This window comes from Limulus polyphemus, unplaced genomic scaffold (assembly GCF_000517525.1).
Source record: "Limulus polyphemus unplaced genomic scaffold, Limulus_polyphemus-2.1.2 Scaffold3344, whole genome shotgun sequence".
In the NCBI taxonomy this organism is placed as follows: domain Eukaryota; kingdom Metazoa; phylum Arthropoda; class Merostomata; order Xiphosura; family Limulidae; genus Limulus; species Limulus polyphemus.
Genome location: NW_013668954.1, coordinates 30,303 through 57,374, shown reverse-complemented (window position 1 = coordinate 57,374; position 27,072 = coordinate 30,303). Strand labels below are relative to the sequence as shown.

Below are 27,072 nucleotides of genomic sequence, written 5' to 3'. Positions count from 1 at the left end.
AAATTGTAACATGAAACTACATTCATTTATCCTAAGTAGCTCTTAGTTCGTAACATTATACATCTATTTATAATTAAATTTATTGTCCTTTGAACCATGTCTAATTACTTTCTGCACCATAAAAAGTTGTAAATCACTCTAAGAATGTGCAGGTTGCATTACACTATCAAGTTACATTTCCCATAAACTACTTACATGTGTGCCTCATGAACCATTTCAATTATGTTATTATTATTACTTATTTTACCTAATCTAGTCTTAAATAACTTTAAAAGATCCATATTTTTAGATTTTAGTTACTTTTATAATAATAAACAAAGAATAAATATGAAAAACAAGAAATAAAATACTTTACTAATTTTCTTTCTTGCTGTCGGGTTTCGAAGAGGGTTAACCCTAACTTTTTATAGTACTAATAGTAATGCATTTAATAATTTTATTTAGTTAAATAATGCACCAAAGAATATAAACTAATAACATTCCAAAAGTAGCCAAATTCCATTACCTCTCAAAATTTTTCTGGCTTTCTAACTGTGCTACAAGAGCCATTACAAATTCATCCAAACTAATCGTTAACTTTCTCACAGGAACAAAGCTTGTACTGTGAGTTGATGCTTTTCTGTTCAGAAACAATGTTATACAATATGTCATTTAATAGATGAAAACCTTGACTTTCTATTGGTTATAGGTAATATATGATGAAACATAAAAGAGAACTATCAATGAATTGTGAAAGAGAGGGTATGGCAGGAGGGGTCCAATTTTCTATTTGATAGGTCTGTAACCGAACAAAATTGAAGGCTTTAAACATTATGGTTTGTCTGACCAATAACAATTTTATAGAGTAATTTACATATAATTTTATACATTTTCGAGGAGTAGTGGATAAAATAGGGATGATGACATGCTGAGACAAAATGTATCACCTGGGTCACACTAGTGGAAATTCATGATTTTTAAAAATATTCCCTTGTAGATTTAAGAACTTAAAACTTATATACTATTAAAATATGGATTATTAGCTAAGATTTTATGCTATTATTATTAGTATAACACAAACAAAAAGTAGTATAATAAAGTTTTGAATGTAAGACACTAAAACCTTGTGTTGTGTGAAGTAAATAAGCTAGAAATAGGCTAAATAATCCACATACCTGTTCAAGTATCGTTTCAACACTGGCAAACAATGAAAATGACAACAAATTGCTCAAAGTCTGTTACCTCAACAATTCCAAGCCCCATTCCATTCAGTAAATTGAAGTCTTCATATTCTATTGATTATGAATAATACTATAGCAAAGATCAGAGAAAATTATTAATATTTTTTTAAAGATAAGGTGTAAGTAGTATGTGCATTTGACTTTTTGATTCATTAAATTGAGATTATTAGAGGATATAAGTTAATGCATTAGTAATATCTAAAGCAAAAGTGTTTAATTTATGTGTCATAATCAGAAGACCATATAGGAATACATAGGATATCAAGAATGGGCAATTTGGAGCAAAGAATTATCATGTGATACAGAATAGGGAAGATTGAGAATTTATTTTAATATTTCTTTTTGAAATTAAAAAATTAAATTTTATGTAATATTCAAATTTGAATTATAAATTACATTTTAGTTCGTCAAAGTTATTAACATATTGATAATAAGTTGTTTAATTAAATTTTGAATGTAACTCTGTAAAAGGCCATGACGTGCTCCTGTTATTATAACCAAGCCTGTATATATAGGGTTCAAGCCTATAATTCGTGTGTTAGTAGGTAATAAGGAAAAAAGTCAGCCATATCCAGTTGCTCAGGAAGGCTTGCATGGATTAATAATTTATTCACATCTGTCTTATGAATTGTTGATATATATATATATATATATATATATATATATAAATACTGTATTAATACTATAGTGCAGATTAGTGCATTGAAGAGTTTGAAAGGTGTTGCATAGATAATAATCTGTATACATATAGTATCCTATATTTGTTCTTGCAGGGTCCACCAGTCTCTCGACCAGATTCTGCTGATGATCGTCATATCATGGCTAAACACTCTTCCATTTACCCAAAAGAAGCAGAACTGAATGCAGTGCAGACTGTTTTAACTGACACTGAAAAGGCTTTGAAATTAGTTTCCGATTACTTAACTGAAAGGTTTATATTGTATAATTTTTTCAGTTCTAGTGATGATACAACAAAATTTTATTTGTTATTACCTAATTTATGATTGTTAAAACTGTCAGATTGGTGACTGTTTTTCAGAAAAAGACAGCCAAAAAACTTCTCTTGCTATGGACTTGGTCAATTCAGCCAAGTTCATAACCCCAAATTGATCTTTAGAGTTTCTATACTATAACTTCTAATATTTTTTGTGTATTTTTGCAACATTTTGCAAGCTTTTAGGAAACATTATATTTCTTTTTGTAGACAAAAAATCAGAAGTTTTAATGAAGTATTTTTAGTAAGAATTTCTCAGTGAACATAGAGAATCAGTGTTGACTGGTCCCAGTGCAAAGTGAGTTTCATGTTAAGATTAAAGATACTTTTCTTCATCTGAAAATAGTCAAATTTCATATGAGTAATCTCTAAAACATCATAAATAAATTTCAAAATTTTTGTCAGTAAAACTATGTTTTATGTCATTTTCTCTACCTTAACTCTATATGAGGTTGAACAATTTGACTGACTCTTTAACCACATAGTAAAATATGAAATAAATTTAAATTACCCTTTTTTTCTTTCTAGAATGACTGAAGGTTGTAACAGAACACTACCATAATTTATCATAAATAGTTTAAAGCTTGAAATGGTATTAATTTGTTTTTACTTAGATTTTATTGTTTTATTGCCCTTTGAATTGTGTCTAACTAATAATCCCACCATATCGAATTATGTAATGCACAGGCTACTCGTGAGCATGCCTCATGAAAATGTTTTATTATTATTTATCTATATTTTACCTAATCTAACCTAGTAAGTTTCTAATTTTTACATTTTAGTTACTTTTATAATAATAAATATAGAATACACATAGAAAACAAGAAATATAGCCTTTTTTGTTGTTGTTGACTGTCGATGAAACTGGACCTTAATTTTTTATACTAATGGTACTGTTGCACTAAATAATTTTTTATTGAAATAAATAATGAACACAGAATAATAACATGTAGAAATCAGACAACATCCTATAAATATAATTTTTCTGGCTTTCCAACTATGTGATAAGAACTGTTGAAAATTCAGCTAAGGTTATTGATGTGTTTTTCATGGGAATAAGGTTTGAACTGGAAACAAAATAGTCAATCCTCTGTTCTTGACTTTCTATTGGTTATAAATAATATATTATTAAATGTCAGAAAGAACTTGGTAATTTGTGAAACAGAGGAGATAATAGGTGGGTGTGGCAGGAGGGGCTGATTTTCTTTGTTACTAAATAAGATTGAGGGCTATAAAAATTATACTTTGCCTGAGCAATAAGTATATGATAATGAGTAATTTATTTTAAATTCTATATACTTTTTGGAGGGGTGGTAAATAAATTGGAGAAGAGAGAAGACCTAGAGAGTAAATGTCACAATGGGGAGGTTAAGGATTTTTTTAAATATTTCCTTATAAAATTAAAATTTGATTTATTAGCTACCTTTTTGTATCAATTTTATTTGTATACCTTGTACTAAATTACATTAATTAAATTTTGAACATTATTCTCAGTAAAACCTCATGCAACACTCAGAAAAAGGTATCTGTATGGAAAGAGTTATAAATGTAATAGTTGATACAAATATAAAAATGAAAAAACAGGAGAGTGAATTTCGTACTTGGACTACATTGAACTGTAAAGTTTGGAAAAAGTTTTTTATGAAATAAAGTAATCTAAAGTAAAATAAAGAAAATATTTTAAATGAATTTGTGAGAATCTCTTGATACTTAAGTGTAATTCTACAGAAATTATGACACTGAAAATTAATCTATAGTTATAGGTTTAACTGTTCTGTCTTAATGCTCTATTCCAGTGGTTCCTAAACTTTAACAATTCCAAGACCTCTTATAATTTTATTTTTTGCACCCCCCCCAAAAAAAGCCATTGATGTATTTTGTTTTGAAAAAAAAAAGATTCCATTATATGAAAAGCTGTATTCCAAAAATATATTTTATTCTATAAATCATATTTTTAATAATAATTCAGACATGACTCACCAAATCCAGTTTGAGAAATACTGCTTTATTTTTATTTATTTTTCATGTATTTTATTTTTTATTATGAGCTTTACATCATTTCATATCACAATAAGTTGGAAATTTTTTATAGTGATTATTGTTTTTAAAACAACCTGCAATGTTTTTTTTTCAATGAGAATTAATTTTAAATAGACATTTTACAATTTTTTTTTATCTGAGTAGTCAGTCAGCTGAAAAGAAACAAGAAGAAACTGTTGAACCCAAAAAAGATATTAAGGAAACTGAAATAAAGAAGGAAGCAAATGAAGAAAAGGAACCAAGGTATTTAAATGGAAAATATTTTACATATTGTTTACTTTTCTGTATTTAATAAATTAAATTTTCATGTTATCACTGAAATCATTCAACTTTCTCAATGTAAGGATTTAACTGGTTGCAAAATTGAATATGAACAATATCTTATTCACAAATAGTGCAGACAAGTAAATTATAACACTTTAAAGCTCTTTATTTGAACTTTTAAGGTGCTAATAATATCATTCATAGTAATATTTTAGAAATATTCATGTATATCATGAATATATAAATCAACACTAGTAAATTAAATTAAAACAGAATATTAACATTAAGGTTCTAAAGTTTTGCCACGATAAAGAAAAACGTTGTTCTTTTACATACATATACGTAATGTAGTAAATAAATGCAGAGTTTGAAATTGGCCCCCTGATTGTGTAAGATTTCATTATGATGTATTTCCAGATGAATGCTGCTTTGTTAGAATAAAAAATGTGGCTACTGTGTTATGAAGATATGTGATGCTTTAACATTTATATTTATTCTGAATTTGCTTGTGGTCACATTAATAAAGTTCTGGTAATGTTTTTAAACATTTCATAGAGGGATTATGATTTAAGCCAAAACTTTTCCCTGCTTTCAGATAGACATAAAAGGATCAGGACGTTTTGTGCACAAATTTTTTCATGAATATAAACATTGGATCATAATTTTCAAATCATACATAAAAAAGACTTTTAAAAAAGTATACCCTCTCACACTTATAGCAAAAAAAAAAATCTTGAGAACATAGTATATTTCTTTTCTTGGACTAAAGAAATCTGTCAAATAATACAACTATTTTATATTGGACTGTTTAAATGAATACTGTGTAGTTTTCAGTGTTTCTTTCAATTCAGTTTGTGAATTGACAGTGGTTAGAACAGTGAAATAAAGTAATTGTATATCCTGTATTTAACTCTGAAGAAGGGCAAGTATTACTTAGTTTTGACTATATCTTATTAACTATCTGTCACATTTCTGAACTTGTATTTTAAGGTTGTGAAGAAGGTGATATCAAAAAAGTAATATTCTTTTTTCTTTCAGTACAAAAAATTAAAGAGTAGTAATAATTTAAAAGTAATCTTCAGAGATGCCTATGAGTAGCATATGTTGTATAGTAAAACTGTTTATCAATAAATTGTATATATGTTGGAATACTGTATTATTTCTATAATATTCAGTGTGCACGATACCAAAACATCTGTTGATCATGTTTTATACTGAAGGTAAAAAATTATCTAAAAGACATACTTACTCTTACCAAGTGAGCTGAATGTTACTAAAAACCAAGAAAAAGAAGCACAACAGTCAGCTCCCCCCCAACGTGTATTGAAAGGAGTTATGCGGGTCGGAGGTTTAGCCAAAGGGTTGTTGCTTACTGGTGAAACTTCAGTTCAGCTTGTGGTTATGTGTGCTGAAAAACCAACAAGAACCTTGCTGGAAAGAGTGGCAGACAATCTTCCCAAGCAATTTGAGGTAACACATGTTATTCTAAGATGTGTTTTTTTACTGTCTACTCCATCCTCAGCAGTTTGAGATAACACATGATATTCTAAGGTGTATTTTTTACTGTCTACTCCATTCTCAGCAGTTTGAGGTAACACATGTTATTCTAAGATGTGTTTTTTACTGTCTACTCCATCCTCAATAGTGAAGTAACTATTATGCATCCAAAGGCTCATATGATAACTAATAATTTACTCATAGTTTATAGAGATGTAAAAAAAAACTTTTGATATACCATGCTAGTAGGCATGAGAAATGTACTGTCCTATTTTTCAACTGCTGAGAATTAATTATAGGATAAAGCACATGATTAGCAGAATGATTTACCTGCTATTGGTCGGTGGTTATTGGACAACCTTATCATTTTTGTCCTGCGCCTAACAGCATTTGATTTCTGTATCTTATTCTTTCTTTACCTCATGCCATATAGTATTTTATGTTATAAGCCTGATCACAGGCTTGGCTTAGAAGTTGTCTTTCATACAACATTCATGACTAAATAAGCTGTTATAAATTAACTGATTCATAGGAACACTAAAGAAATGTGCAAAGTTCATTATATCACATTGTGGCAGTTGTATTGCAGTACATACATATTGTCTCTAATTTTGTCACATTTTTCAAATTTCGATATCCTTGTTGTTGTTTTTTATTATGGGATTAGGAAAACAACTAATTAATTTCTATATTGACTTACATACTTCTAGGTAAGGGTCTGTAAGATTACTGAATTTTATGCTCCTTTCGTCCATGAAATGGCTCGGTCAGGACTATAATACTACCTACAGCTTACATTAGAAGGATTTTTACATGTATTAAAGTAAACAAATGAATGAATAAAACACATGAATTGTTTATGGATGTAGTATAATTTGAAGCTAGTCATTTTCATCAAGAAAAGAAACTTGTCTGTTTTTTTTTAGAACCAATTAAAAAATCATCTGATAACTAAGTAATTAAGTGTCCTTGTTTTATTTGATAAACTGGATTAAACTTATAAAAATTGGTTAAAAGAATCTAAGTTATTAATAAAGAGCAGTGTACTGTTTGAAAAAATTATGTTCAGACTACCTTCTTTTTTTTTTAAAGTTTTATGAAAATGTGTGATCTGCATTTCTCATCGTTAATATCATAACTTGCTGCTGGTTTTTATATATATGTTCCTTAACACAGCTCTTACAATAACTGCACACTACAAAACTAGAAATACTACCATTATATACGTGAGAATGTTGAATCAGTTTAAACTTTTAATTTTTTTACGTTTCCTAAAGGTGGTTGCTTCACAAACAAATTACGAAGTAAAGCGATGCGTAGAAGAAGCAGCAATTGTAGTCCATGCAGAATCGGAACCTGCCGTGACAGTGACTGTAACGTTAACTTCTCCTCTGATGAGAGACGCTAAAGATAGTGAGGGAAGTAGCACTGGTAAGTTTGCTAGCCTTTCTTGAAGAATAAAAATGTTGCTGTACTTTCAATGTAAGTAATTTTATCAATGCATGGTCCTTCTCTTTATTATAGTAAGTATAGATACTCAACTTGATTGTTAGCTGTTGATAACATGTATATTAACAATGATACATTGAATAAGTATTGTAATTAAAATTGTGTATCGTGATCATGTTTATTACATCAAAAGATCTCAAAGTGAATTTTTGTATTCCTGTAGATTTTTTGTTAATTTTTGAGTTTCCAGTAGCAAAAGAAAAGATTTAGCTTTACAATTAACACTTACATCCTAGTTCTCAGCTGTTCCTACATTTTAAAACTCGAGTTTGTAATGAAATAAATTGTTTAACCTTTTTAACAAACATCTATTGCATACTATCACAAAGTTTTGTCATGATCAGGTATTTGACAGTTAGGTAATGTACATGTTATGTATTAGTATATATATTCTCTGTGTTAGGTTAATTTGGGGACTACTTTTATAAAAATATATAGAAAAAAATTATATAAATATATATACACACACACACACATAAATATAATTGTATACTCAGGTATATACACACAAACATATAAACTTTGACATTTTTGTATATTTCAGAGAAACAAAATTCAGTTTTCATAAGGCATATTTGTTTTGCTGAATCTTTTGTGTTATATCTGCCTGTTGTCTAGTGGTGGGTATTAAAACTTTCACCAAGACTGAAAGCTATGCTCACACCAAATCTGTCAAAGAAATTGACATACAAGTTTCAAATTTTAAATGAAATAAATGATACTTATTGTGATAAACTAGTTATACATGTACACACTTGTATTTGAGAAGTACAACTTGTTTAGTTATTTTAAAGAGCTGTCAATATCATACTAGTTAGAGTTGCTTAAATTTTTATTACAGTTAAGCTTTAATATGTATATGGGTTATATAAGCTGTGTTTTTCAGTAGTGTTATTTAATATGTTTTCATTTAAGTTCATGAAGCTTTAAAAATCTGTTGTACAGTGAAAATGCTATAAGTAGAGGGCAGAAATATTTTTATGCATATACATGGAATTACAAATTCACATCAAACTTCATTAATAATATACTCTTTTGAACATCATAGTTTGACAAAAGACTAAAATTGTTTAAGAATAGTTTTCAATGCCTTGGAAATCATTCAGTTTTGTCTTTGCTAATTTTAAGGATATTTTTTCAACAATATTTTCGTCATATTTTTTTCTTTTTCTTAAATTAATTGCTTTAGAATTTACTATATAGTAACTATGTAGTTAAGAAAAGAACTGTCTTAGCTTATGAAAGAAAATGTAATTATTCATTTAGCTTGGAATACTTACAGTACCTGTTTTGTGGTCTTTAATTTAGTGAATATTTTAAGTTTTTTTTTTTTTAGAATTAAATTCCAGTTTTGTTTATTTCTATCACACTATTATGGTTTGGTAAGTTGGTATTTAAATATTTTTGTTTCTCTCCTGTGGTTTATATTGATGATTTTAAGTATTTGAAACTAATTTTGCTGCCATAACTCAGAAATTATACAAATAAATTGTTGTTTACAGTTATTAAGATTTAACTTTTAGGTTTTTAATAATAAAAATAAATGTTAGTAAAATAAAATTTATAGTAATTGATCCAGTAAAGCTTCGGTACAGATTGTGTTATTGTTGTTGTTCTTAATTTTTGTGTATTTGTTTTGGTAACTCAGAAGCCTCTGTAGTTGTTAACTGCTGTTGTGTAATATGTATGTTTTGTTTAGTCCAATTACACAGATTCATCAGCCCTACATTTAAAAATCAACACCACGAGGGGAGAATGCTCTGTTGTTGTAGGTGAACCAGAAAGGATTTTTGATCTTATGAACACTGTGTTCATTTCTTTTAGATTTAGAATATTATGTAATATAAGGTTTACAACTTTTTATTTTTTCAGTACTGAGGAATAGGAAAAGTGTGTTTATGTGTGTATATATTCAAAACACCTCCAGGTTTGAGTTGTTGTTTGTTTTTTATTCTGTTTTTGGTTGGTTGGTTGGTAGTAGCAGCTTCATAACTTTAAGGCTTCCTTTCAGCCTATGGCTCTTCTTCAATTGTTAGATGTACAGGATGATGTGTATTTCCCCCCACCCACCCCCCAAAAGCTCAGAAGCAGTTCTTATATTTTCTACCTCCAATTTCTTCATTTTGAAGACACATTTTTCAACTATAACCTAAATTTAAACTATGCCTGATATACTTTCTCCATATCTGGAGCTCTTTCAGTGAACCAAATGTTCCAGTACTTCTGAATTGTAAGAAAAGAAATGGATAGGAGATCTGATTATATCTATCTTTTTATGTACACAGGAATGAAAAAAATTGTGACTTGTTTGTCAGTGGATTTTTATTGTGCAATGACGTTTGTATTTAAAATACTGAGAGGTGAATGTATTTTAAATATTTATTTAGAAAACTTAAGTTATTTCAGGAACTTTTTGTTAGTCAAACAAAGTGCACACTTGGCCTGAGATTGTAGAAGGGAATGATTCCACTATAATTCTTTCAACTTCCTTTAGAAATCTAACATTTCATGAATTACACTGTTTGGCAAACATTACTAAAGCATTTATCTTGATTTGCAGTCTGTGAAAAAAAATGGTTAAAAAATTTCTCTTGACATCAACAGCTGCAAAAAACGTTACAGTTACAAGATAACTTATAATTAAATTTAAAAAATAAATCTTGGAACAGAATACAACTTATCAAAAACAGAGTAAGTCTGTAAGGGAATTTAACACGACTCTTAGTGAGTTTTAACAGTTCTGTTTCCATTAAAAATATTGTTCTGCTAACAGATCTCTGCACAACCACAAACAAAATCTTGTGTGACAATAGCATTGAAAATATTCTATGAGTCACAAAAATCTTCAGTTATCGTTGTTGCAACTATTACATAGTAATTTCCTCTCGGGTATATAGACACTTCATCTCTTATTATTTGATATATTGAAATCTTCTTGTAATTTGTAACATTAATATATATATATAAAAGCTTTATAAAAGGAAATGCAAGATACTGATTAGGTTAGTGTTCACATGCATAAAGCAGAATATAAATGTGTGCAAGATTTAAAATATATATATATATTTCAGATTTTTAAGAGTATTAAGTTAACTATGTTACTTAAAGGTTAATTGCCTGGAGTTTCTTCTCAGTAAGTTAGTACAAAGTATTGTTAGCCACTTTTAATATAAAGAATAATAATTACTTCATCCTATACACTCATAGACAAACTTGTACATTGTATGCTAGTATTGTACTATTTTTAAGTATTGTTTCACTGTTTAATACTTAAACATAAAAGTATTTTTACAATAATATTTTAACTTCACATAGTTGTGATTACTCACAGCTTATTTTAGGGATGTATCTGTATGTGTGTTTGTATGTATAAATGTATACTTTAATCATAAATTAAGTGTACTTTAAGACAGTGTTGGGAAGAAGATATAAGGTATTAATCATTTTTAGTTACTCTGTTATTTGTTGTGACTTCTCAGATGTGATAGCGATTTTATAATTTTAGTAGATGGGCACAGTGCTGCTGTTTTGAAGATCAAAAAACCTTTCTAATGTTGGTTTACCTTAAGGCATTAATCATCTGCTATCATCTGGTTTCTAGAGAGTGTTAAAGACCCACCGGATGTGTTGGACAGGCAGAAATGCCTGGATGCCCTGGCCGCCTTGAGACATGCTAAGTGGTTCCAGGTTTGCACCCTTCTACTTTTCAGCCTCTTGTTGGTGTAATCATAACATTGTTTTGAATAGCCCTTGTGTTCACTAGTTTCTTCCAGTGAATGAAATTTAGAAAGAGTTCTGTTTTACAGTATATGATCAAGTCCACCTAACATTTTTTAGAGGACATCCCCATTTGAAACTGTTTAACCTGACATGTATTAAACCATCATAAGTATTGTGATGTCCTGAAATTACACTCGTCTTTAAGCCTTGTTTCTGATTTCAATAAAGAACAAGGTTTTTTTTATGTGTGTGGTTCCTCAGCAGTTTGTAACTTCCTAAAATTTAAACTGCTTAAAGTTGTAATAGTACCCTAAAAAATGTTACATGGATTTGTAAGTATCTTGAGCAGTAAGCTGTTTTAATCTTCTTTAAGTAAACATGTAAACTTGTTTTTAAAGTTTTTGGTAACTTGCAGTTTTTTTCATAGACAGTGAAATTTTTGAGTAAACACTTTTATATGATTTTGAAATGATGAGTTTACAGGGTTCAACACATGAGGCTGGAAAGTTCAGAAGCAAGGTTATTAGAAACTGTTCATAGTATTGAAAAAAAAAATTCTGAACTGCGTGTATTTTATCAAGTTTTCTAGCCAAAAAATGAGCATTCTTTTACTCAGTTATTCTTATTGCTAGAGAGTAATGGATCTTGGTTGTAGGCAGAAGGAATGAATGGAGTTGCACACTTCTTGTAATTGACAATTACCAGCTATTTTTTAATTGAGAATTGTGCAGAAAGGACTACAAAGAAACACTTACAAACTTGTTTTATTTAGATTAAGTTAAAAAATTTGACAAGTTTTGAGAAAATTAGGATGTTGAGTATACAAACTGTTTTTCAATAATATTTTATAACCTCAAATGGGAAGCTTGCATCCTCTATAAAGCTGAAAATAAATAAGAGTTTTTGTAAGTATGCAAGTAATTTTTAGAGATTTAATAAATGTTTTTTTGCTATATTGTTTACAATGCATAGTAATATTTGGTAAAGGCATGAACTGAAGAAAATACATTGGCATCTTAGATTGTTGAAAAAATTGTTTTTGTGTAACAGATAAATTAAGAAAAACTCCTGTACATTCTTACAAAATTGAGAAATTGGATACTGTCATAATCTATGTGCTTCATTATTTGCACACTGTTTATGAATAAATTGATAGTCTTTTTCAATGTTGAAAAGAAGGAGAGTATCGTAGAGAATAATAACAGATCTTAGTTAAAAAGCAAATAATTAGTACTGCTGCTACCATTCCACCTGTACGGCTGTTTTTTCCACTAAATTCTATTTTTGCTAGTCTAACAGCTTTACATTGTAAAAGAAAATACATGTCACTGAAATTAAATGCTTTTCTTTATGACTGAAATACTCTTGTATTACAAACCAGTGTATAAAATAACAATAACTTTCCTACATAACTTTAAACTGGCAGAATCCAAATTTTAAACTATAAGTTTAGAAGTTCCTAGGTCTCAACCATTCTTCAGCTGTAGAATTGAGTTTGTGATTAAATAAATTGGTTAATGCTTTAATGAACAGCTATTACACAGGCTCAGGTAATAAAGAAGGTAATACAATTTGCTGATTTTATCTTTAGAACTAGTATGCTTTTTACTGAACCAAATTTAATGTTAAACTTAAAACACAATCTTGTCTCATAAAAATAATTCTTTCATGCATATGAAAACTTTAAAAAAATTGCCTCTAACTGAAAGATTTTGTGTTTTTTTATGAGACAAGATTGTGTTTTAAGTTTAACATTAAATTTGGTTCAGTAAAAAGCATACTACTTCTAAAGATAAAATCAGCATTACAACCAATAGACCTAATATTTGTGATAAAAAGTAATGTTAAATTGCAGGTGTTTTTTCACAGTTCTCTTTAATTTGTTCATTACAGTTTGGAACTTAAGAGATGTGGAAAAAAAAATACAGTCTAACTTGATCTCATAACAACTATTAGGTCTGTCGATATACTGTGCTTCATTAGTTTTTGTTATTCAAATTCCAAACTTGAAAACCAATGTTACATTCAGAGAAAAGAATAATATAGAAAATGGGAATAAATAGTGTTATATTCCTTGATTTCTACTTGGAATTTTCATGTAAATATTTTTAAGCAAATTTTTTAGTTATTGTTCTGTACATCTTTGATATTTATATATTTATTTTATACACATAAAATTATTTATTTGGAGTAATGTGAACGTGATTCATTTTTAAAGGTTCAGTTGGTTTCAGACACTTGATTGTGCTCGTTTTGAGACACTTTAATGTGCTGTTTCGTGTCTTTATCAGGCCAGTGTAGTTAAATTGTGATAGTGGTATATCTTAAAGTGGACTGTAGAAAACTGATTTTTAAGATGTACGTATGTAGCTTGTGTGGTTGTAGAAAGTAGTTACAATGCCAAGTTTAGGCTCAATGAATTGTTAGATGATTGTGATGTGAAGACAGGCATCCAAAGATTGATGAGGTTTGAATCTTAAATTCCCCTAAATTTTTAGTAGTTGATTATATATGGAAGCTTTTTTTGTGTTTATCCTGAATATCTGTTGTGATGTTTTGCTAGCCATAGAAATTGCATTTGCTAATATAACTGATATCCTTGGGAGGCTTAAAAATATCTTTACTAATGAAAGCATATACCTCAGCCAAAACAACTCACCTTATCTATACAAATACTTTCAGTGATTTTTCAGTGCAATAGGTTGGGCATTAATGAAAATTAAAGAGCCTTACATATGCATGCAAATCAACCGGCTAATCAGTAAGGGGCTAAAGTCCAGAAATAAGACATTTGGAATCTTATTTTCCGACACTACTCACCACCAATTAACACATGAGTGTCCAATTTCTATTAGTTTTGCTGACATTTCAACCCAACTTTGCAACAGATTTTTGTGTATATGTATCTGTGTATGTGTTTATATTTTATAATTTCATCTCGGTGTAACAGTAACGAACACTTTCACAACCACATCACCTTTTATACACATCACAACTAATTTAACATTGATAAGATAAAGATGTACCCCAGCAGATGAAAACACTGCCTCGTGACTAGCTCAATCAAATGGATGAAAGCTGTAGATCCTTCCATGATGAACTTGAGACAATTGTTTTCGTATTTTAGTTGGTACAAATTTTGATTTTTACTATTTCAAGCAAGATGCTTTGGAAGAGCCTGTTCTTTGACCAGTAGTTTATTTTAATATTTTCATTAATGAAAAATACAAGCTGGTCTTTAAAACTTTTGTGTTGTTTTGGCCTAATGTTTCACACTATATACTCCAAATACAACTAAAGGTAGTTAGAATTCATTTTGTAGTGTAAAGATAAAACTGCCATTAAGTTTATAAAGATTAATCCTAAGGGAGGTAGAACTTTAAATTGTGCACTTAAAAATACTTGAAAGTTAATATAAGTTATTATAGAATTTGGATAAAAAAAAGGGCCTATTAAATTATTTGAACTCTGATTTATACAGATCAGGTTTCACCAGATATGTTGAAAATGTATTGGTAAATGTATTTTTCATTTTGTACTATTGCTACAAGCAGTCTTTATATTAACTGTAATGTTTTCAGTGGTAATTTTGTGCTGTTGCCAGTTTTTATAAGTGATGGGTTGTCTGAAGATGTTTGTTCCTTGTTGTATCAATGCTTGTAATTTGTACACTTCTAGCAACAAGTTAGGGTTATGGTGTAAAATAGGTATATAACTAGGGGTTTCAATAATAATAAAAAAGTTTCTCATATGCAAACCATATTAATTAGTTTGGTTCGCATTGAACAAAAAAAAATGTTGTTTTAAAATGAGTTCACTCTTCATTGACAGCCAGCCAACCTACATTCCTTCAGCTACTTCTCACAAAGTTTGCATTGTTTCTTTGGAGCTGGAGGAGCATTATCTGCATGAACACTTGCATTGTTTGTGGCATTATTTCACAAATCAAGAAATTTTGAAAGATCTGTTTGAGTTATTTACTTATGAATTTTTGTACAGTAGTTTAACAATAAGAAATTACATGAGTGACTTCAGAATAAGTTCCAACTAACACGTGACTTTGTTCTTGTTGAATGCCTTGGGATAAGCATTACTTCTTTATATTACCTTCAAAAACAATTGACTAGTAACCAGGCAAAGGGGAAACAAAATGGAAGAGTCTGGTCACCTGGTGGTTTTAATTTGTTTTATATATGACTTTAATTAAATTTTATCTAAAAATTGAAAATGAATAGTTTAATGAGTTTATAGTGACTCAGTGGGTACTATTAAATTCCAGCATGATTTTCAAAGCTGACTAGTCAAAGAGAAAAGGTACTTCATCAGAGCAAGCATAGAATGATCCGATTGTATTGGAAAGAGTTTAAATAAATATGTACTTGCTAGAAATGTTCTAAACCTCATAGAGAACTTTTTTGCTCCTTGTATTTGTTATATGCCTAGCAGCTAATATTCAATTCCTGTAGTTTCAAAGATTTTGAAACATGATCAACTTAACAGTACAGAGTATATTATGTAATAAAGAATGTGAGGAAAACAAGGTTCTTCGAAGCAGTTGTTTATAGGATGTACACGAAATATAAACTAACAGATGATTTGTATGTTATATATTCCTGATGGCAGTAGTGTTTGGTTATTTAGAATTAGTTAATCTTCTAATGCAGGAATTTTATAGCAGTTTTTTATAAAAGAACATATTTGAGTAGTTAGGGAAACAAGCAAGTATTTTAGTTTAAACTGCTATGGAAAATAACTTCTTTAACCAATGTTTTTTAAAGAAAAACACACAACAAAAAATGGTTGACGAAATTGATGTAAAAATCTCATGTAGTGAAAACCAAGTATTCTTAAAGTGTTGATTCTTTTACTTTGTTGTTTCTGATAAACAGTTTTCATGCTTAAATCACCATACTTAGCCAAAAATTGCTTGAACTAAAGTTAAATTTTGCCATGAGATCAGATTTTTTCAAAAGAGAAAAGTTGATCTTCTACAATTTGTATAATAAAATTCTGGATTTTCCAAGATGACTTTTTTAGTGTAATGATAGAAATGTGTAAAACCTTAAATTCTCAGCATTCTTACAAAAACTTGCAGGAAATGTTTTTTAAGAGACATTAGAAATGACTGACACAAAACAAGGTTTATATCTTAAGAAGCTTGGGTTGAGAACAAAAGCATACATCTGCTTTCTTTGTAACATGAATGAAGTTTGAGACCACACTTTTTTTTTTTCTTACCAAACAGGGCCCTTCCCAGTTGCTCAGTGGTAAGTCTGAAGGCTTTTAACGCTAAAAACTGGGTTTCAATACCCATAGTGGGCAGAACACAGAAAGCCCATTGTGTAGTTTTAAGTGGTAATATTTAGTGGTGTATTCTGATTTGAAAATATGTAAATTTGAATGTCAATTTCTGATTGTTTTCACACATTCCGTTCATCTTTGACACATGCTGATTGTCAGTAGAATAAGGTTGCAGATAGCAGGTATAACATGTTAACATTAAGGTTTAATAAACACTAAGATAAATGGTAGTTTAGTTTGGTATGAAAAAAATTGTTTTGCATGTTACATAGCTTGACTTGCATTTGTTCTCTTGGGGAAATAAAAAATGTGATGCAGAAAAGGGGAGATTTTATGAAGGAAAATGATGTATCATTAGAGGTATTAACAATATTACTTGGAACAGAAATATGATGTAAAGATAATATTGTAAGATTGGTAATAGACAATTTTCTATAGCAGTTAGTTGAATGGGTATATTGTCATGATAAAGTAGATTAAGATTTGGCAGAATAGAGAATTGTTTTATCGTAGTACTAACAACGGGTAATGTTTGCAAAATAAAACTGAATGAAATTACTTTTTGCTGTATTATTAGTAGTAACATTTGTTTATTTTCAAACTGAAACTCAGTGGAGTAGCATTTCACTACATGTTTTGAAGAGTTTATATTACTCTTTACCTGTAAACTTATAAATCTATGTAATTTATTTTAAAATATGAAAGTTATTTTAAAGTTTCACTAATTAATGTTTTTTTTTTTCTTCCAACGTGTATTGCAGGCAAGAGCAAGTGGTTTACAGTCGTGTTTAATTGTTATTCGAATATTGCGGGATTTATGTCAGAGAGTTCCCACATGGAGCAAATTAAATAATTGGGTAAGTGTCATGCATGTAAGATGAACATACTGTTAATTCTAAACATAATAGAGGGAGTAATGTATACGTATTCCCGAACTGTAAGTGTTTTGTAGTATATTTTTCATTTTAAATTGACATTTACCAGTTTTCATGAAATCACATATATTAAATGTAATATCTGTTAAATGATACAAGTTAAATAATAAATATATTTCCAAAAATGTATGATATTGGTCAAATTTTTAGATAATTTATGTTTTGTTTTAGGCATTAGAACTCCTTGCAGAAAAGGTAATTGGTAGTTGTCCTCAACCATTGAATCCTGGTGATGCACTTCGTCGTGTTTTTGAAGCTGTAGCCTCTGGTGTTATATTACCAAGTTAGTGGCTTGCATTCAGAATTTTTTAATGTTTGATGTTCTATTTGGCTTACAGAATGACAAACAAAGAACTTGTAAAGGATTCTGTAATTATAGAAATCAATTTTCATTTATTTGTTACTAAAGCATGCAGTATGCATTCCAGTCGTATATGCTATAGCTTAAATTAGTTTTGACAGTAGAGTACTCTTATTTAAGTAAGTCTTGTAGCTACATTGCAATATAAGTAACACTTTAAAATCAACAATTTATTTTCCTTCAAACTGACATACCTTGAAGGCTCGTGTAACAGGTGAAAGTGGTAGTTAAATTTTAACATGTCCCTCAGGAGCCAGAGGGGTGTCTTTACACTACAATTTGTTGAATATTAAAAGTAAATTCAATTCGGAAACTCCAAAGAGGGTGGTTTTGAATGTATCTTTTCGAGACAAGTTTTCGTTTGTTATTTGATGAATTTTTAAGTGAAATACAGCATCCTCAAGTCTCCATACTAGCTAGTACTATGGTCTATCTGCTGGGAGTAAATTCAGTATATATATATCAATAAAGTCACATTCTCAGCATAATGAATTAAGCAATTGCCATACTTTTATGCTTCTGCTATCACCTTTTTATGTTTAGCTTTCATTTGAGATATGAACGATTTCATCTGTGATTTGGTTGGGAAGGTCGAGGCATCACAAATGTCAGCAGTAGGATGGGCAGGCAGGAACACTTTGAAAGTAGCTGCAGGTATAATACTGTACTTGGCTTGCCTCACATTATCTACCAAGGTGGTTCTAAACAGTTCCTGAATACCTCTGCGTATCATTTCAAGACTTCCATGCTTTTTTGTGCTTGGCTGTTAAGCTCGTTATTTCAGTCAACTTACCACTTCAAATTACTTTTCACAGCCCCAATGCTAAAAGAGTGTGGAAGATGCATTCTTTTTAGCCAATAAACATGCCCAAAACATTTTAGTTCAAGTTAAGAAAAACTGGATTGGGTATTTTTTTTTTCAACAAAAAGTCGTCCCCCACTAGATCATGAGGGACGTGTTAAAATATCAACCATATTTTAGTTGTTTTTTATACATATAGATTAGTTACTGTAGACATCATTCTTTATTATTATTGTTGTATAATTATAATCTGTGGCAATAGGCTTAATTTTATTTTCATCGTGTTTTTGTGGTATTAGTTATACCAAAACTCCTTAACTTGGAATTGTACTTGTGAGGTTGGAATTTGAACTACCCTGAACCATAAGTTTGTGTTCAGCAGCAATAGGCTTAATTTTATTTTCATCGTGTTTTTGTGGTATTAGTTGTACCAAAACTCCTTAACTTGGAATTGTACTTGTGAGGTTGGAATTTGAACTACCCTGAACCATAAGTTTGTGTTCAGCAGCTATTAATGTTTTTAAGTAACATTACATCACTATTAACTTTGTTCACTTGCTGCTTTTTTTACAGAATATGTCAGTGAATTGGGCTTACAGTTTATGTCGGTTATTTTAAGAATTAATCAGACATAAAGGTACAACCAGTGAATTCATCATAAACAAACCTAGAAATTTAAAAGTCACATTACAGAAGGTGAAATTTAGATGAACAATTAATTGAGAGTTCAAGGTTTTGAAGGAAAATTTTCATATTGTTTAAGTTTAAAGATCAAATAAGAACTAAAAGGTGTTATTTTAAAATTACTATATGTTTATAATAGGAAATGTTTATTAGTTTTTTTTCTCAACTTACATTTAATGATGTTTTAGAGGCAGCTACCAATTATTACATGTTTTTCTAAAAGCTACAATAATACGTCGTTAATTTTTCATGTAGACCTTTAACCATAGCTAAAATTCACATTTTTACTCAATACAAATGTAAATATTTGTTGACCAAACATTTCTGTATAAGGCGAACATCATCATAATACATATAAAATTTGTTTGTATTAAAAAATAATTTTTTCAGGTGATACCACTGTCCAAGGGACTCAATATTTGAATGAAAATGCAGTCTTAATGTTTAGGAATATATCCATACAGTATGGAATTGTACACTTACATGTCTGTTCCAGTTTAAAAAGAAGCATGAAAAAAATCTAACATTTTTTTTCCCATGTTTGATCACTGACAATTTCAGTCATGAATTGGTAGATCAATGACAAAATATTGATTTAACAAAGGATAGTCAATAAATAATTGTCATATGGAAGTTAATAGAAATCAAAAGTAGCATTTACCCTTTACTTAGTGTTTATCTAGGTTTTGACCTTTTTATAAGAAAAAACATCTTCATACTATGCTTTTTGTATGAAAATATATTGAAATAGTTACAAAGACATATTCTGGCTAATGTTGTTGTAACATTACCACTGTGCTAATTTGCATATTATAAAAATAAAGAAATACAAAAGAAATGTCTTATGTTCCTGATAACTTCAACAAACACGGCTGAATTTTACTGAAAATGGGTCCAGATTTTTATTTGTGAAAATTAGTCTGAACTAAGGAAAACTGAAAATTAATTCCAGCTCAAATTACAGCACTAATGAGTATGCCCTAAGTAGAACATATGCTACAGTGATTCTTTATTGGTCATTTAATAAAAACCAAACCTCTTATCAACTTTACCTTAGTACACACAAAAGATACACTAGTAATGTATATGTATGCCAATTATGAAGTCTATAGCATAAACAGATCTGAAATTATGGGTTAAAAACCACTATGAGAATGTCAGTTGTCAGATTTTGAGAAAAATGTGTTTGAAAATTAGGTGCAAAAATTTGTCTAGTTGAAAAAGGTATACCACATCCTGCAAACTGTGAAACTGACACCCTTAATATGTTTCTGGGTATTAAAGGGTATATGTTACCTTAGTACTGTTAATCATTTGCAAAGTAATAAATTTAAAGTAACACTACTGTCCAGTATTTATTATAGGTTTAGTTAACTTGAAAAAACAAGGTTGTAGCTTTATTGATGAACAATATGGGCTCGGTCAAGATGACCAACCTTGCAACCAACAGGTAACCATGAAAGTACACATACTATAATTTTTAATATAATAATTATATCTTCACAAAATTTGCCAAGTTTTTAAGAAGCATTACAAATCATTTTTATACAAAAAAGTTTTTTTTTTTTAGTTAAGTATTTTTACTGAATATTTGTGTGTGAATTTATGGAGTCAAGAGTAGCTCAACACTGACTAGTCTGAGTGCAAATTTATTTTCATGTTGAGAATAGAAATACTTTTTTCATCTTACAGTTTTCAAAGATCATTTGCATAACTTCTAACTAAATACTGTATGGACTCAGCCCTTTTGACTGCCTTTTTAACTCTTGTAAAAAATTTGAAATCTAAATTACCCCTTTTTTCTTTATAGAATGACTGCAGATTGTAACAGAAAATTACAATTATTTATTATAAACTGACTCAAATTCATAATAGCCTACTTCTATTTTTATTTAATTTTATTGTTTTATTGCTCTTTGGACCGTATATAACTACTAAACTTGTGTAAAAAGCTATAAAACATTGAACTCATACCATAAGTTATGATATTGAATTACAAAATGCATGTGTAGTTTGCATGCAGATCTCAGATAAATATTTTAATTAACAATTTTTTTCATTTATATTTTCTTATCTAACCTAATACCATTGTGACAAAAATGTACGGTTAAGTTTCACTGCAAACAAAAGGCTGTATGTAAGTATTAAATTTCATGTATATTTTTTTTCATTTATTGCTATAAAAGTAACTAAAGTGTAAAAATTAGAAACTTGGTAGTGCATAAGATAATTTTTATTGATTTCAAATATGCAGTTAAGGACACAAAATAATAACATGTACAAAGCATACAATGTCCTATACAGCTATAATTCAACTGGCTTTGTAACAAAGGTATAAATGGCTTAAAGTAATTCAAACCTTGTTGTCAGGATGAGTTAACTTTATACAGAAATCAGTAAATCAGAATCTTCTCTTTCTATTGGTTATAAATAATCCAATATCAAACATCAGAGAGAATTATTGACATTTTATGAAAGACAGTATGTGAAAGGAAGGCGTAGCATGCAGGTTTGACTTTCTGGTTTATGTCTGAGTAAATCAAGATAACCTTAGGCTATAAAGATAGCTTATATCTCAGAAGTATCTATAATATAAGTTTGTAATTTGCATTAAAACTCAGAATTCAAATAAGAGTAGAGATATTATCTAAACTGTGCAATTAAGAGTAAACAATTGTTGTGATAAAGAGAAGTGAAGATTGAGTATTTATATGAATATCTCCTTTTCAGATTTACATATTAAAACATCTAATATTACATCTTGGATTATTAACTATGTTTTGCTACCAGGTTTATTGATAATAAAATAGTTTAATTAAATTTTGAATATAACTAAAAAGTATTGGCATGAGCATTTTGAACTAAACAGACAGCTGATAGATAAATCATACAAGTTTAAAAGTGTTTTACATAACTGTGCAATATTTCCTAAACATATTTCTGTATAAGTTATTTTTAAAAGTTCAAAGATTAGATCAATCTAATTTCTTATTCCAGTGCTTCCCAAACGTTTTCAGCTTGCGGCCCATATTTATTAATGTCCCAAACTTTTAGCAGCACATGTAAATAAGTCCGTATGGCAGGCCTAGCAACACTCTCCGTGACAGGTAGAAATTACTGTTATACTGTGTATCAAGGAGAAAATAAATCAAATTTTAAATTTAAAAAAATGTATTAAATTGATAATTAATTTACATTACTGAATAAAAATTACTTAATAATCGCACAAATTACGTAGCACACCTGAGACCCTTCTGCAGCACACAGTTTGGGAGACACTGTCTTATGCTGCTATACAGTAAAAATTATAATGTGAATGTCAGGTTTTATAAAAACTGTAGATTCTTTACAATAGGTGTCTGTTACTTGTTGGTGATAAATTTGAACAATAAACAGACAGCACACAATCCACTTGTTTTAAAATAATATAATCGAAACATATGTAAAAAAATTTGTAACACTATTGGTTATCACACTTGTATCCAGAACTTTAAATAACTGTGTGTGTCTTTTATTTTTGTCTAAGTCCACACAGGTGTGTTCAATTAATTTAGAATACCCTTTTACAGGACACATTATTCTCTTCTACTCTGTTATCACAACATAATTAGTGATAGATTTACTTACTTCACCCCATGGGTTACCACAGTTGTATCCAGAGCTTTAAGTAATTGTCTCTCTCTCTCTTTCTTTTTTTTTTCTATGGCTAAACTTACAAACACAATTGAGATCTATATATGTCACTAACGTTTTCTTTCTTTTTGACTACCTTAACTTTTGTATTCAGTTGTATTCAGAGCTTTAAATAATTGTCTCTATTTTGTCAAAAGTCCACACAGGCTGGTTAGTTACTTTAGAAGACAAATTATTCTTCCTATCTCTGTTGTTACAATACAGCTGTGAAACTCACTTTAGAAGTCCCCCGTCATGGCTAAACTGACAATCACTCAGTCTAGTCTGTCTAATTATCTCTCACTTAACAATTCTTTGTTTCTTCTATGTTGTTGGATGCCTGTTTATAAGTATTCTGACTGAGGCCTAGAACTTTATAGCCGTCTAGTGATAACAATATTACATACAACGAGAAAACTTAAAATTAAAAGCTTCGAGTAAGATGATGTGAACAATATTATAAAAGCCTAGTACAACAATTAAACTATGTACATAATGTACAACTCATATAGAGTTACATAATGAAACTTACCATAACTATCACTTTTAAAATAATTAACTTTTAATACACTTGGTGTGAAACTAAATAATCATTAAATATTAAATCACTAAATAAATAATTCTTCAATTAACAGTTTTGTATGTCCAACAGTGAAATTGTATGATTACAAACTGATACATTCTCAAAACTATAATTTGTAATATAGTAATATAGTCTGTAAATATGTGTTAATGAATTTCATGAGTCTATGATACAAATTTTTGAATTAAAATATTATGAGGAGTTAAACATTATTCTAAATAGTAACAGTAGGCTTTTGAACATTCATAGCACCATGAACATTTTTTGTTTTTTAAAGTTGATCTGGAAAATTTTGTTTAAATATTGTTTTCTCTGCAAGATTGCACATATCATTTGCAATTGTACTGGTTTTAAGTAAAACTATTTGACTAAAAATAAGAGAAGAAAACTAAAAAAATGTTTTCTAACTGGAAAAATAAGTTTCATTTAAGTAAGGAAAACTTGTATTGAAATTTCTGATGTGATAAACTGAACCATCTTTGCCAATCCTAAACAGTTCGCATTTTGATCCTGTGGCACCGTCCAGTTGATGCTTCATTTAACATTTCAAATAAATATTTTTCCACAACTACTTGTCAGTTTGTCTTTTAATGCCTATCACTTATTTATTTCACCATATTCTGAATGAATTTAACTGCATTAAAGATTTTTATTATTGGTGGAACTTGTTTTATTTAAGCTGGTCCTGGGTTGCTGGATCCTTGTGAGAAAAACCCAACAGATGCAGCTGCTAAACTTGCCAATCAGGAGAGAGAAGACATTACTGCTAGTGCACAAGTAAGTACCTCAAAGAAGTCTGTAATCTTATTATTTAGGTTATCTGAATACAGTAGAACTCCGTTAAAGTGCACCCCAATATAATGCAAATTCAAATATAATGAGGTCAGTGTTTGGCTCCCAATTTTCTGGCATGATTGTTAAAGCACAGGCTGTGTAGTTTGATTATAACATCAATGGAGAAAGCATTTTGCATAGAATCATCAAGATCACAAACTCAGGGGCAACAAGAGGAATTTTGAGAAACGGGCTTCTGAAGTATGAGTAAAATCAACATTTATAAGAAAATCTTCAGTTAAGAATAACTAAGTAAAAAATTTATGATAGTAACATGAAAATGTGTAAAAGAGTAGAAAGAATAAAAAGCATATAAAAGATTAAAAAAAAACAATGGATTTGGATTTCATTCTTTTAGGATTTGCATCCAAAACTACATAAAAGTCTTTATGCACATAGCTGTTCTTAATTTTGGGCTAATAGACAAGATGGGAGGGATCAAGCCATAGTATCTATTGTCAACTCATAGGCTACATTCCTTTGACTGAATAGTAGGATATGGGCATTACGCCATAAGATGCTGCCAGATCATACACTAGCCACTAAAAGTGATTTCTACAAGTGTAAAGTTTTAAATGAAAGGACAGATAGAGTCACTTTTTTGTGTTGCATTAACAAAACTGGCAACCACAAGCTTAAACTGCTTATGATTGAAAAATCAAAGTTGCCACAATGTTTTCATCATGTTATTACATTTTCTTAAAATAATACTTTCAGCACTGATGAATCAAATACAGATTATGGCTTTGCTTTAACTATAGGAGGGGATCAGTTTTCAAACTATTTAATAATTTTTTTATTTTTTGTTATATTTTTAGACAACAAGCCACATGGGTCATACATGTTTTGTAGAAAAAAACGTATTTAAAGAGAAAATGCACTAATAAAGAAAATAAAAAGTTAGTCATAAAATGTAGAAGAAACATTAGTTAAAAAATAAAAAATTGCATCGAACTTTACCATTATTATTTTATTACAAGTTACAGCTTTTACAGTAAGTAAGAAATTTTTTAGAGCAGGTACAACGTTTCAATCACTGGTGTGATCATTCTCAAGTACACAACAAGTTTCATTATTGAAATAACACACGGAATGACAAAAGACAGTTGTAAAAGGCCCACTAGACAACCATATTGCATATGTGCTTTGGTTCAAGAGATTGGGTTAACTGCACATCTTATATTTAATCCTCACTATTTTGAGGAAAGTTACCATTGAATTACTTCAGTGGGCAACTGTTAGTAAGTATATATAATAAATTTTGGGTTAAGAAAAACAAACGTTTGTATGTTAGATTCAGTCAGTTTTCAATATGAACAGCATATGAGGTATTAAGAACGTCTGCTTAGGGAGAAGATTTATTTATAACATGTTTTGAGCATTGTTTTGTAGTTTTTATGCCTGGAGGTTACTCAACATAAAAAGTCACCATAAAAATTGACACTGTAACTGATGATTTTAGTTTATTACAGCAAAATTTACAAGAAGTGAAAGTTTTCAAATTAGGGTTAACATTTGAAATTAAAACAAAAAACACAAATTTGAAATGTATTCGCAAGTTTTTTAAATGCATGAGAGGTGGTGCTTTAACGTAAGGAAAGATATTACTGACACATTTTTTGTTGTACACTTTGTACAATTACAAAGGATCATAAGCATTGTAATCTTTTTTTCATACGTGAGAAATTGTAAGGTATAACACTTCACTTAAAAAAAAATTATTCTATATGATAAAACCATAAACTCAGGTTAATTGATATTCACGAGTTAACAAAATAATCAGACTTAACCTGTTTTAACATTGCTGTCCATGTCAAAGGGTTATCAGACCAACAGCTCATTTTATGTATTGTTGACACATTAATCCCTTCTTCTGGTCAGTCAAGGTTAAAAAACTAATGGAGGAGATAAGTGTTATAAATAAACTTAATATAAAATCAAGACGACATTCTGGGAAATAGGTTTGTTAAAATGTGTCAAGTAACACCATACCTGGGTTTGCCCTACCTCATCAATTTCAAGCTTCTCTCATTGGCAGAGGACAGATAGCTAAGGAACAAAAAGATAGGTTTTTATATATATTCAGTACAGTACATTTCAGAATATGGCTCTAGGGCCATAACTTTTGAGCTATTCTTCACTTTTTTGTTGTTATTACTCACAAAGCCATTGCTCTTGGAACAGTAGAAAACTGACTGGTTTAAATTATTTCAATATTAAAATTATGAGAACCATTGTTATGCTGCACTATATTTTTCTTACTAGATTGTGCTGTAAGCCTTTCTTTTAACCCCTTTCATATCACATTTTCTATTTTGATTTTTGATAGGCTATACTTATATATTAGTGAAACAGAAGTTCTTTTATGATCTGTTATTATATTTCTGCAAAAAATATGCTACATAAATAAATGTTAGATATCTGGAATTATACATGATGTATATGATTTCAATAAAACAACAGTAAAGTATAGGGATGCTTTTCTTCAGATACATAATTCAAAATAAATCTGATAGAAATCGGCACAAACAGCATTTCCAACGACATCTAACAAGCAGTGATTGTAATACATGATAACATTCATATACAGTTGAGCATGGAATTAAAAATATGGTGTGGAATGGTTTGCTCGAATTAATCATTTTTCACCTTATTC

At 29.3% G+C, this 27,072-nt stretch overlaps 1 protein-coding gene across 4 annotated transcripts in view; it reads left to right on the top strand.

The window, feature by feature from the left end:
* LOC106469185 (zinc finger RNA-binding protein-like) overlaps positions 1-27,072 on the top strand; it is a 67,294-nt gene that overhangs the window by 35,844 nt on the left and 4,378 nt on the right. For 3 of the 4 annotated variants that reach the window (XM_022397624.1, XM_022397623.1, XM_013929650.2), the window contains exons 14-21: positions 1,994-2,151; positions 4,399-4,497; positions 5,778-5,988; positions 7,293-7,446; positions 11,126-11,211; positions 17,307-17,402; positions 17,652-17,763; positions 24,262-24,359. In XM_022397624.1, coding sequence (XP_022253332.1) covers positions 1,994-2,151; positions 4,399-4,497; positions 5,778-5,988; positions 7,293-7,446; positions 11,126-11,211; positions 17,307-17,402; positions 17,652-17,763; positions 24,262-24,359 — 1,014 coding nt within the window. The remainder of the gene's footprint in view (positions 1-1,993; positions 2,152-4,398; positions 4,498-5,777; positions 5,989-7,292; positions 7,447-11,125; positions 11,212-17,306; positions 17,403-17,651; positions 17,764-24,261; positions 24,360-27,072) is intronic. The other variant, XR_002612817.1, reaches the window with a different exon arrangement.